This window comes from Nycticebus coucang, chromosome 20 (genome assembly GCF_027406575.1).
Source record: "Nycticebus coucang isolate mNycCou1 chromosome 20, mNycCou1.pri, whole genome shotgun sequence".
NCBI lineage: Eukaryota > Metazoa > Chordata > Mammalia > Primates > Lorisidae > Nycticebus > Nycticebus coucang.
Genome location: NC_069799.1, coordinates 47,277,601 through 47,291,732, shown reverse-complemented (window position 1 = coordinate 47,291,732; position 14,132 = coordinate 47,277,601). Strand labels below are relative to the sequence as shown.

The following is a 14,132-nucleotide window of genomic DNA, read 5'->3' as shown; positions in this document are numbered from 1 at the left end:
CACCTGTGGTTGAGAAGTTGGCTTCATCTATACTCAGCGTTCGACATTCCTGGCTAAAATTGCCCAAGCATGTATTCCAACCTCTCGAATTAATTTCTTCTCTTCTCTTTGGGGGAATCATTCTCAAATTTCTCTGATTGGCTTCTCTGGAGCAGATCTTTCAAGTCACTGGTTTTGAAATTACTAGAGTTTTGTGTATATATTTTTTTCTTCAAAATCCAAACCAGACATTTTCTAAATAAGTAGCAAAATTAAGTTTAAAAGGTTATAGGCCAAAGGACCTCATGGGAATATATTACTGATTTGGAAGAGAGACTGAGTTTTCTTCCTAAATACACAATTTACTTATTATACATTTCAGAGTATTTATTTGAAAATAAGAATACCTATTGCCTTTCTACTTCATAAGAAAATGGTGATTATATGTTAATATGAATTACGATAATCACTTATGGAAAGACAAATATAATTAAACTTCTGTTTTTTCTTAATAAAAATTTCCTAAAACTCATTAATGAAAAAAAAAAAAAACAGAACTAAGGAAATTACCTTAACTACTACCTTGTGACACACACAAAAAAATACTATTAAAAATGCAATGATATTTTAAGCAAGAAACAATTCTCGTAATTACGCAAAAGGCACAAAAGTGATGGGAAGTGATATAATTACACACTTTTTACATGAGTTCCTATATTTTTCAATGTCTTACTGTTCATGGAGCATAAATTTGAGTCGACTTTCTGCAGGACAGTTTTGCTTCTTAAGAACAAAGAATTTAAGACATGGATTTTTGCCAGATTCGGCTGTTCCATTCTTTATAGCCCAACTTCATAATACTGAACACCTGCTTGACCACCATTTTTCTCCAAAAAACGTGCTTGATCATTCAGCTTGAAAGAAACAGCTTTTCACTTCCATTTACAAATCTCTCGCATTTTTCACAAAGCAGTCATTAGTCGGCAACCCGACTCGCAGGGCATGAAATTCGCTATATAACATCACTAACAGAGGCTGAGTCTTAAAATCTTTGTTCATTTTAGCAATCCTAATAGAAAAAAAAATGAACTATCCTAAACCTTATACAGAAAAGATCTTAAATGATAAACTTTCAAATAAAATCTCACCTAACGTGAACAATGCAAGGATACATTTCAAAATAACTAAGAGTATATTATAAATGTCTTACCACAAAAATAAGTGAGGTGATAGTTATGTTGATCAGTTTGATTTAAGCATTCCACATTGTATATCGAATTATCACATTGTACCCCATAAATGTATATGTTATGATTTAATAAAAGTTAAAAAAAGTCCTGAGAAAATAAGCAGAGAATTTTTTGTAATTAGTCTAGTTTGACCTTTTTTCTTTTTCTTATTTTTTTTTCTTTCTTTCTTTTTTTTTTTTTTTTGAGACTTTGTTGTGCTCAGTAGAGTGTCATGGCGACATAGCTCACAGCAACCTCAAACTCTGGGGCTTGAGCAATCCTCTTGCCTCAGCCTTCCAAGTAGCTGGAACTACAGATGCCTGCCATGACACCTAGCTATTTTTAGAGATGGAGGTCTCACTCTTACTCAGGCTGGTTTGGAAGTCCTGAGTTCAAGCAATCCACCCACTTTGGCCTCCAGAGTGCTAGCATTATAGGCGTATTCTTCAATTCTTGACTTAAAAACAGTATGTAGCTTTCTAACTGAAGTACTTATTTCCTCTCTTAAATATTCTTTCAAGTTTCATAAAGACCATAAAATAGACTCACATTTCATGCTCTTGATTTTCCAATAATACAAAGAATCAACAGATGATTATTAAGCTGGAAAAGATGTATCTTTCACCTAGCATGTTTTTCTTAGCACTCTTAAGCTATCAAAAATGATTACATACTTACTTTCTTCAAAATGAAGTCAAGTTCTAAACTTCCTACTTGGGACCTGGTCTACTGTTGATAAGGTCAAATTCCTTACTACAAAAATCCCACACTCTACTTGTTTTATGCATTTAACAACAAAATAGTGCAAAAGCAATACCAACTTATATTGTTCATCTTTATTTCTCTCAATTATCGCATAATTCATTACTGAAGTCTTCAATTCCAATATTTTGTTGCCTGGTTCATTTACAGATACATGGTCTGACAATTAAGTTCAAGAACTCATCAGAAAATGTTATCTATATACCTCATTGCTGCATCACCAGATGGCCAAAAGGAGTACTTGAAAGATAACTGTAGTGATATTCAGCAATGAGGTAGCACTTTTTCTAGGACAAGTTCACAAACTTAATTGTCAGAACTCATAGCTATAAATACAAGGTCTGGCAGAAGTAACAGACCTTTTGAGCTTGAGTGTGATATTGTTATGTTACAGAATTACTGTAACCTGTATTTCCCAACAAGAAAAGATATAATAGCTTCACAAGAAGCAATTTTCACATCTTATTTTCTTACCAGATAGATCTGAAAATGTGCTCTAACGTGTATACTGTGAACAATATATAAAAAAAAAAAATGGATAACATCTGTTTGGAATAGTTGACATTTCACCATATCCAAATAACATGTATACACACATACATGGCATACTTAAGTTTCATGATGCCTACAGAAAGGGCACGGACACTGAAGTGGCAATAACTTATCTGAAGGCCTTGGCTGGTGCTTTCTTCCCTGTGTGTCTCTCGGTTACAATTAATAATAGCTATTTTCTGTGGCATTACTGTCGGTGCCATTAATTCAAAGAAATTATTTATTTCAAAATGATGCCAAATGATACAATTCACAATTAGTAACCAAAACCTGTGGAATACAGCAAAAGCAGTCTTAAGGGGAAACTCATCACCTTAGATGCCTACATCTGAAATACAGAAAGAGAGCACATCACCAACCTAATGAATCATCTTAAGGAAAAGGAAGAGCAATCCAATCCCAAACCTAGCAGAAGAAATAACCAAAAGTAAATCAGAAATAAATGAAACTGAAAACAAAAGGAAAATTAATGGAACAAAAGTTGGTTCTTCAAAATGGTAAACAAAATTGGTTCAGAAAATTAATGGAACAAAAAGTTGGTTCTTCAGAATGGTAAACAAAATCAATAAAACTTTGGCCAGATTAACTAGAAACAGAAAAGTAAAATCTCTAATAACCTCAAAAGCAGTGAAAAGGGGGAGATAACAACAGATACAACAGAGATATAAGAGATTATCTCTGACTACCACAAGAAACACTACACCCAGAAATTTGACAATGTAGAAGAAATGGACCAATATCTGGGATCATCTCATTTCCCTAGACTTAACCAGGAAGAAATAGATGTTCTGAACAGATGAACATCAAACACTGAGATTAAAGAAACAATAAAAAACTTCCAACAAAAAGAAAGCCCTGGACCAGATGTCTCCACACCACAATTCTATCAAACCTTCAAAGGTTTACTTGTACTTATACAGCAGAATCTATTCCAAAACATTGAGAAGGAAGGAAACGTCCCCGACATTTTCATGAAGCAAAGATCACCTTGATTCCAAAACCAGAAAAGGACCCAACTTAAAAGGAGAACTACACACAAATTCCACTAATGAATATTGATGCAAAAATACTCAATAAAATCTTAGCTAATAGATTACAGCTATACATTAAAAAAATTATACATCATGATCAAGTAGGCTTCATCCCAGGGATGCAAGGCTGATTCAACATATGCCCAATCTACAATTGTAATTCACCATATCAATAGAAGCAGAAACAAAGACCATATGATCCTCTCCCTAGATGCAGAAAAAACATTTTATAAAATTCAGCATCCTTTTCTAACAAGAACACTTAAGAAAATACGCATAGGTGGAACATTTCTTAAACTGATTGAAGCCATCTATGACAAACCCACAGCTAATAACATACTTAATGGAGTAAAACTGAAAGCTTTTCCACTTGGAACTGGAACCAGACAAGGATGTCCTCCATCACCACTACTACTATTCAATATAGTTCTGGAAGTTCTAGCCAATGCAATCAGGCAAAAGAAGGATATAAAGGGCATCCAAATGGGTACAGAGGAGGTCAAACACTCTCTCTTTGCCATTGACATGATCTTATACTTAGAAAACCCTAAAGACTCTACTACCTAGACACTCCTGGAAGTGAACAAGAAATACAGTGATGTCTCAGAGTGTAAAACCAATGTCCACAAATTAGTAGTCTTTGTGTACACCAATAACAGCCAAGAAGCTAATCAAAGACACAATTCCCTTCACAGTAGCTTCAAAGAAAATGAAATACCTAGGAATATATCTAACAAAAGAGGTGAAGAACTTCTACAAAAAGAATTATGAAACCCTAGAAAAAGAAATACCAGAATACATTAACAAATGGAAGAAAATACCATGCTCTTGGCTGGGAAGAATAAAAATTGTTAAAAGCAATCTAAATATTGAATGCAATCCCCTTTAAAACACAGTCATCGTATTTTGAAGAACTGGAAACAATAGTTCTTCATTTCATATGAAACCAGAAAAAAAACCTGTATAGCCAAGGCAATTTTTAGTAATAAAAACAAAGCCAGAGGCATCACTCTACCAGACTTAGGTTATATTACAAGCACACAGTGATCAAAACAGCATGGTATTGACACAAAAATAGAAACAGACATGTGGAACTGAATAGAAAACCAAGAGATGAAACCAGTCTTTAGTTTCCATCTGATCTTTGATAAACCAAACAAAGGCATACAGTGGGGAAAAGAATCCCTATTCAACAAACGGTGCTGGGAGAACTGGATAACCATATGTATAAGACTAAAATTGACACCTTACAGCTTACAAAAACTGACTCAAGATGGATAAAAAATTAAAATCTAAGACATGGAATGATAAAAGTCCTAGAAGAAAGTGTGGGAAATACTCTTGAGGATATCAGCCTGGGGAAAGATTTTATTAGGAAGACTTCAGCGGCAATTGCAACAACAGAAACAAATGGGATTTATTAAGATGAAAAGCTTCTGCAGAGCTAAGGACACAACAATTAAAGCAAATAGACAACCGTCAGAATGGGAAAAAATTATTTGCAAGTTACTAATCTGAAAAATGGTTGATAACTAGAATCTACAGAGAATTCAAATTAATCAACAAAAAAAGAGCAAACAATCCCATGTATCACTGGGCAAGAGACATGAACGGAGCCTTCTCTGAGGATGACAGATGAATGGCTAACCACCATATGAAAAAAATGTTCATTGTCCCTAATTATCAGAGAAATGCAAATCAAAACTGCCCTGAGATATCACTTAACCCCAGCGAGAATACCCCACATCACCAAGTCCCAAAGTTGCAGGTGCTGGCATGGACAGAGAGAGGGGAACACTTATACACTGTTAATGGGACTGCAGATTCATATAGCCTCTCTGGAAAAAAGTATGAAGAATCCTCAAAGAACTCAAATTAGACCTCTTATTTGATCCTGCAATCCCATTACTAGGCATCTACCCAGAAGAGAAAAAGCCACTTTGTCATGAGGACATTTGCACTGGATTGTTTATTGCAGCTCAATTTACAATCACCAAGATGTGGAAACAAACTAAATGCCCATCAAGCAAAGAATGAATTAACAAGCTGTGATATGTGTATACCACAGAGTACTTACTGTTCAGCCATAGAAAAGATGTAGACTTTACATCTTTTGTATTAACCTGGATGGAGTTGAAATACATTCTACTTAATAAAGTATCACGAGAATGGAAAAGCAAGTATCCAGTGTACTCAATTCTAATACGAAGCCAATACATGACCTAATACACACTCAAATAAGAGAAAAACTCAGTTCAATTCAAATTGGGGGAGGAAGAACAAGGGAGGAGGGAGAGTAGAAGAGGCAAGGAGATTGCTGTGCTCCCACCTAATGGGCACAATGTAGGGGTATACGGCACACCTTTTGCATGCGAGACACAACTACAAGAGAGACTCTACCTAACAAAGGCAAATATTGTAACCTAGTTGCTGGTACCCTAACATTGACCTGAAAAAAACAGTGTGATGAAAATGTGTCAAACGGTCTATGGAACCAGGGTATGGTGCCCGATGATCACATTAATGTACACAGCTATGATTTAATAAAAAAATAAATTAATTAAAAAAAAGTTGGAAAAGAAAAGATTATAGTTAGGAAGGCCTTGAGAATCTTGTTAAACTTATTATAGAAATAAAATCCTTTATATAAAATATTCAACAGAGAGAAAAGGGTTGGATGACAAGTACAAAGGGAATCTGTAAACCTGTGGGAAAATGTTGAGAAAGATAAAAGAAATAGGGTGTGAGATATCCTGAAGGAAGATAACAAAGTTTACAAATGAAGAGCTAAGGTAGATACCAGAAACTTCTAGCCCAGTGAGTTGAGACTCCGGGAAATCATGCGACCTTTTCAAAGTAACACAGAACATCATGAACTCTCTCTGCATTGCAGATAATACAACAGGGGTAGTCAAACCTCCCACATAGCCTTCACTCTCTGTCAGGGGCAGGTGAATGCAGACAATTTTCTTATTACCTAAGAACAGTCACTCTTACTGACCCGGGGTGGTTGTCTCTATTTGTATTATTCCAACCAACAAGAACTTGGTAAGCGTCGCCATCTTGGACTAGTTTTGTTTGGCTTTTTAAAGCTGACCAGGAAAAGGCATTGCTTAAAAATCGTTCTGGCACAAACATTGTTCTACTAGGCACTCTTTTCCACCAGATAAGTCTGACCAAAACAGTAAGTCAAAGCAATTAGTGACCAAGCAATTAGTGGCTGTTACTCAATAGAGTGGGTGTTAGAGATTCTAGAACAGGTGAACTTGCGGTCTGTTCTTACCTTTGCATTTTGAATGCATGGACAAAGGGCCCAGGCTGCACTGGCCTTTACATCTGGGTGAGGGTTTTTCAGCAAGGACCACAGCAGGCGAACTCCATCTAAGCGATCAATTATCCTGGTGTGGAAAACAAGATCAAGGTATAAACTGTAATTAGTGAGTTAAAATGAAAGTTTAAACAGCCCACCTATTTACACAATTCTAATTATTTTTTTTCCTTCTGACATTTTGCTTTCTTTTTTTGTTTTTTTCCGCAAAACTTCCACAACAGCAGGGATATATAACACGCTGTTGAATCGTCAGTCCTCTGATTTCAGTTTTAAGTTCACAACACAGAAAGCAAGCTACATGATAATTACAATTCAGATACACTGAAAATCAAGCCATATGATTTTTTTTAATGAGCTGAACACAGACTGTTACCTAAATGTAAAAATACTGGTTTCTTTCACATAGTAACATCTAAATACTTTCCAAAACAAATATTTGTGCCTTGAAACCGTGCAGTTACCTTTTTTATTTGGTCTATGTTTAATTGACTTACCTTACTGTATGACATATTTTAAACTTTTTCAGCCCTAATCTAGCATTAGGAATTAAAATCATTACACCACAGTGTATCCTTTGTTGGGCATGAATAATACATAACTTGTTTGCCATGTATTCCCTTTCCAGTCAGACTAACATTGCAGACTGTGTTATAATTACTTAAACACACTGTAATCAAAATATCTTCATGAGTAGCTGAAAAATGAATTATCATCAGAGCCATCTCTACACCATCTGTCTTCTGTTTATGTATCAATCAGTCTAGGGAGCATAACCCCACAGTAAAGTCCACTGAGTACTCACAGTTGGAAAGAAGGCCAAACAAAACTTAATATCCTTTACAAACATGGCTTTGTTCAGAAAGGTATATTAAACTCAAAGCAGATGAAAAAAGGTAAAGAACATCAAAATTCCTTTGCTTTTTAAGTTTGAGTTGAATTAAACACATGTAGCATTTAGCCACAGATAGAATAAATACTACTAGGTTAAAATGCCATTCAAGGGCAGCACCTGTGGCTCAAGGAGTAGGGCACTAGCCCCATATACCAGAGGTGGCAGGTTCAAATCCAGCCCCGGCCAAAAACTGCAAAAGAAAAAAAAAATGCCATTCAAATTCTTCCTTGAAAATCGACATTTAAAAAAAAAACACCTACATTTCTTGATTATCTGAGATGAGTTTGCCAGGAAAAAAAATGCTTTTCCAAAAATTCCAAGTAGGATATCAGTTTTTGCATAACCTTATAAAATTGGTGGTACAAATACCTATCGTAAGATAGAAACTTTCTCTATTAAAAAAAGTGACTTCTAATAAGGAAAAAATGCACCAAGAAAGTATTTTATAGCAAAGCTTAAGCAAGTAGCTTTTCAAACTGAAAACTTTCTGTCAAAATCATGCTGAAAGAAAACAAAGTTTTATTTCTCAATTTATGGAAACTCTAAAGAAACTTACTGGGCACTTCACAATGAAAAAATTGCTTTTTCAGTGTACATTAAAAAGGTTTACTGTCTTGCACATGCTATTGAAAATATAATTAATGCTGACCCCTGGGTCTCCATATATATTTTATACAAAATTTCATGAACAAAAATAAATAATTGTCTAATTTTCTTGCAAATTTAGCATTAGTAATATTTTTACTATACATTGCTGGCCAGACATACCTTGCCACTAGAGAGGAAGTCATTTGGATGGCACACATTTCCAGTTTCAATGTGGTGGCTCACACCTGTAATCCTAGCACTCTGGGAGGCCAAGGCGGGAGGATCGCTTGAGCTCAGGAGTTCAAGATCAGCCCGAGCAAGAGCAAGACCCTGTCTCTACTAAAAATAGAAAAGATAGCCAGGTGGTGTGGTGGGTACCTGTAGTCACAACTACTCGGGAGGCTGAGGCAAGAGGATTGCTTGAGCCCAAGAGTTTGAGGTTGCTGTGAGCTATGACACAATGGCACTCTACCAAGGGTGACAAAATGACACTCTGTCTCAATAAAAAAAAAAAAAAATGCAAAAGGAAAAAAGATAATTCAACCTTCAACTTCTTCTCCAAGACAAAGTTTCACAATTAGCTATAAAAATTCAATATTAAGTGTAAAACTAGATATATTGTTCTTCACTTTCTTCCCAAACCCTAAGCAATTCATCAGCTGCTTCGTTACTATGAATGAGGACTGTGGCCTCACTACCGGCATCTTAAAAGAAGACTCAGCAGAGTATAGAGTCTTCTCCTATGAGGAAGACATTATTGAAGAACATTTGCAAATGCCAGAACTGACAAAGTCAGGGGTAGCAAACTTCAGATTCCTCTGCTTGGAATCATTTCTTGCTTTCACGTGAAACAAGTAGATGAACAACTACACACCCATACAAGAGAAAAACACAATCACATCCAAGTGGGAGAGGGGAGGAGGCTGGCGGAGGGAGGAGGGAGAGAGCAGAAGGGAGAGGGATTCATATGCTCTCACCTAATGGGCACCATGTGGTATACGGCACACCCCCCAAGTTGAGGGCTCACCTATAACTTAGACTTTACCTAACAAATGCAAACAATGTAACCTAATCCTTTATACCCTTCTATTAATCTGAAATGGAAAAAAAATTTTTTTCTTTTTCTTTTTTTTTTTTCTTTTGAGACAGAGTTTCACTACGTTGCCCTCAGTAGAGTGCCATAGAGTCACAGCTCACACAACCTCAAACTCTTGGGCTTAAGCAATTCTCTTGCCTCAGCCTCCCAAGTAGCTGGGACTACATGCATCTGCCAGAAAGCCCAACTATCTTTTTGTTGCAGTTGTCATTGCTGTTTAGCCTGCCCGGGCTGGGTTCAAACCCACCAGCTGAGGGTTATGTGGCTGGTGCTGTAACCACTGTGCTATGGGCACCAAGCCGGAAAAAAAAACTTTAATTAAAAAAAAGAAATCATTTACTGCTGATTTTTACTTCACAACAACTCCAGTATCTGTCCCTGCTTTCCTATTGCTCATGTAAGCACTCGAATCTTGGCCTTTACTACCTGTATCAGAATGCTGCAGTGGGTGTACAACTTGATTTTGTGGCTTCAGCTTCTCTCAATGGCAATACATCCTATAATAGATCCTATATATCTGTCTAAAGAAACTTTTAGAGCTTCTGTGATAGCTCCTTGATAGCAGGGTGCCAGGGATGTTCATTCTGTTTGTGACATCACCTAACATGTTTAATCAATGATTGGTGAACAATTCACAACCAAAAGATCACTCTTGGGGTGAGGGGAGCCTCCAATGGCTTCCCATTGCCTGCGTGCTATTAAAACCCCAATACCTGGATTCAGTATCGAATTTACATGGAATTGAAAGTGTTCATAAGACTCCTTGACCATCCACAAAACTCTAAGCAACAGGCATCCAGAAATAACAGATATGTTCACTTCTCATTATTAGGGGTAGTTATGGTGTCGTATGCATGACATGAGCAAATACTGAACCACAGCTCCAGTGGAAATATAAAGTTGTGTACCCGTGCGCTTCTGGTCTAAATATTTTTATCAAATGATCAATAAATAACTTTGTTTCATGTGTATATGTGTATTTCTCTTTGAAGACACCCTATTTAAATATACACAGTTGAATCATTAACTTTGGACTTAGGGCCAACAGCTCTACAACTCATGAGTAAATGAAACTTATCAAACACATAGATTTTCTCCATAAGGCACGACCCAGAGTTCTGGTGCCTTGGCACTCTGAACACCATCTGGGCACCATGCTTAGGGGCCATTTGAAAGAGAAAAATCATCAGCCCAAAACAAAACGGTGAAAAACATGGCACTTGGCAGTAGACCTCCAAGTGGACACCTTGTTCACAGTATGAGAGTTGAAACCAGAAGGCATAGTGTCACCTTTCTGGACCCCAGCTGGGAGCATGTGCATTGCATGACTCAAATGTTTTCGCAGCTCTGCACCTAGTGGGCACAATTCCCATTCCACAAGTCTCCAGGAATAATGGTGAAAGTGATATGAGTATTGATTTTTTTGGCCGGGGTGGGTGGGGGTCTACGAATGAATTCATCAATACAGAATCTGCAAATAATGAGGAATGACTGCATTTAATTGTCCTTCAGGAAACTACAATGTAGTCAGGGAGATGATTATAATCTATTGAAAGTGCTGCAACAGATGTGTGCACCCATGTGAAGAGGAGAGAAGACACTAGTTTACTCACAGACTGCAGAGACTCTTCTCTCTTTATGTACATCTTTGCCCAGGCCATCTCCATATTTGACTATAATCATCCATCTCTTAAGGCCCCAAATCTTCCTCCTCTTTTAAGCCTCTTTTATATTTTGCCTTTTCCTTATGCCATATGTGTGCTTCTTATCTCCCCAATTACTGTGTAATTTCCTTGACAGCAGGAATCATACATTACCCACCACTCTTGGGGCATGCTACCACACCAGCAAATACTGGTTAAATGCATCTGAACAAGACAGTCTTTGCTTATTTCTTTTACAATAAATCAGAAATCCCTCCCAACACAAAGACATTCTTTTTTAAACCTCATCGTTGCAAAATAAATGCGCAAACTCTAAATCTAAGCAGTAAAGTTTTCGTTGGAAGCTGTCTCTAAGTTGAAAGTATATTTTCACAGAATTAGTTTGCAACTTAATTGCTTTTTGTAGATACAGCAAGGGGCTTAGAGGTCGTATTAATTTACCACGGTGTCCACTTTCAATGGGTCTGCCCCACTTTTGTTTAGCTCTTTAATTTGATTAGAACCTTGCTGGGAATTCATTTCCAGCAATGATGGTAGCTTTTCCCATCTTTATACCAATAGAATTTTACATTAATTTCTTAACATTATAAAGACAAAATTGAATTATACGTTTTCAAATTCTTGAACTTTCAAGTGGCAATGAAACAGCCTGGCTGGCAGAATAACAGCTCTAGAAAGAGGAATTTATGTTTGTATCCAGGCGATCAAAAAACAAGCAAACCAAAAAGATGCAGCTGCTTCCTATGTGTCTCAGTCTCTTATATTAACATTTTCCAGCATTGTTATGAAGTCTGGCGGCCTTGTCTGCCCACTGAGGCCACATATATGAATAAATAGGAACAGTTTCTGCCCATGTTGTGACATGGGGAACGTGGTAGGGTTTCTTTCTGGCAATGCCAATATATCTATTTTGAAACCATAATTTTGCATGTTTTCTAAAAATTTCACAGTATTTGCTGAAAATTACACTGATAAGTAGTATTGTATGACAATGGCCCAAACTAAGTGTGGTTAGCCTAAAAGAACATGACGTTCTTAAACCACAACATTAAAAGATGCAACCGTAATATGTAGGTTTTTAAACCAAGTTGGCAATTCAGTAAAACGAGAAACATAAATGTACGTCAGAATTAAAATGATCATTCCTGAGAAAAAAAATTTGTCTCAAAAAAAAAACCATTGGGTGTGGTAGTAGTGGCTCATGCCTGTAATCCTAGAAATTTCAGTGGCCAAGGTAGGAGGATCACTTGAGCCTCGGAATTTGACAACAGCTTGAGCACAAATGAGATCCCATCTCTACAAAAAGTAGATAGATAGATAGATAGGTAGATAGATAGAGCTAGTTGTGGTGCCAAATGCCTGTAGGCTCAGCTACTTAGTTGGAAAGCTGAGGTAGAAGGATCACTGAAGCCCAAGAGTTGGAGACTGCAGTGAGCTGCAATGACACCCCTGAACTCGAGCCTGGGCCACAGAGTGAGCCTCTTATCTCAAAAAAAAAAAAAAAAAAAATCCTTGAAGTTTTATGTTTCTCTATCTATTGTTCTAAAGAGGCTGTAAAAAAAAAATAAATTTGCAGGAAAGACATGAATGTGACAGCTGATAGAAAAGTATGTCAAGAATTCTTTGGCCTTGAGAAAGCAGAAGGATGATCTATCCTCTTGTGGTTGGTATAAGCAGTATGATTAGAAAGACTCTAGAAAGCTTTTTGTCAGAAAAATGATTCATTCATACAGTAAATATTAAGTGAGAGCCTATCACATGCCAGGCATTGCAACACATCAAGAGACACAAAACATCAAGTTGTCCAATTTTTTAGCAATGGCAAATTTGGTCATTTAATTATTCTAGTGATCCCCAGATCTTTCCATTGTGAAGATGTTGTTTTCCCTTCTCATTAAATAACAATCCATGGGGTCACACTGTGTCACCCTAAGAAAGTCTTATCCCAATAACCTTTTGCTACTATAAATTTTTAGCATCCATAATTATCCTTCCCAAAGGAGCCTAACAGGATACATGTTTAATCCTTTCACTTTAATGACCAGTTTGTGGTTACCATCTCCATAGATAAAGGAGATTTTTTCCTCTTTCTCTCTTTTTAATTCTTCCTAAACACTTAAAATTTTCTTTAATTAAATCTATCAATGATTTCCTCTATGATTTTGATCTTTATCTTATACTTAAAATAGCCATCCACATTCCAAGACAATAAAACTATAATATATTTTCCTGTAATTTAGTTTGTTATACTTAAATCTTTTAATTGCCTGAATTTTTTTGTAAAAAGGAAAGGGGGAATCCAGCTTTCTTTTCTTCATGGACATCTGTGATTATACACTAAATTTTAATAGGTAGTTATATAGATAGCTATAGATACAGATATTTAATATATATCTACTTTCTCTATTGTACTCCATTGAGCTGCCCATACCTGCACTATTGCTGGGTTGTTTTCAATTGTACATGCATGTATGTACTCTAATGACTGAAGTGATTTGCTAATTGGATATCGTTTAATTACAAAGAATAAATTTGTGTCTTCTAATCTCAAGGCAATTTTCTAAACTGTTTATAAAATAAGGGAAATTCTGTGACTAGCGACATGAAAACTGTATTTATATCTACATATAGATCTCAAATAAAAAATGCTAGATTTGAAAGCTATTTTATCTGAAATGAAGAATTTATCAGATGGGCTTAAGAGCAAACAGGACATAGCAGAGAAAAAGGACCTGTGAATTTAAAGAGAATATAAGATAACCAAACTTAAAATAATAAGTGAAAGAGAAACCAAAGTCTAATGTCTATAGAGTATTATTAAATGAAACAACATATGTGTAATTAGACCACCAGAAAGAAGAAGAGAAAGAGACCAAAGAATATTTGTCAAGGGAATAACTGAGTTCTTCCCAAAATTATGAAAGGCATTAATCCACAGGTCCAGGAAGCTCGTGGAACCTCCAACAGAATAAAAGCAAAGAAAACCACACAACACACAAGGTGGGTAG

General features: G+C 36.2%; 1 protein-coding gene across 1 annotated transcript in view; it reads right to left on the bottom strand.

Annotated features, from left to right (window-relative positions):
* Window positions 1-14,132, bottom strand: part of ODAD2 (outer dynein arm docking complex subunit 2) — a 188,206-nt gene that overhangs the window by 93,237 nt on the left and 80,837 nt on the right. Inside the window, exon 17 of the mRNA XM_053572846.1 lies at window positions 6,837-6,951. Within this exon, the coding sequence (XP_053428821.1) occupies window positions 6,837-6,951 (115 nt within the window). The remainder of the gene's footprint in view (window positions 1-6,836; window positions 6,952-14,132) is intronic.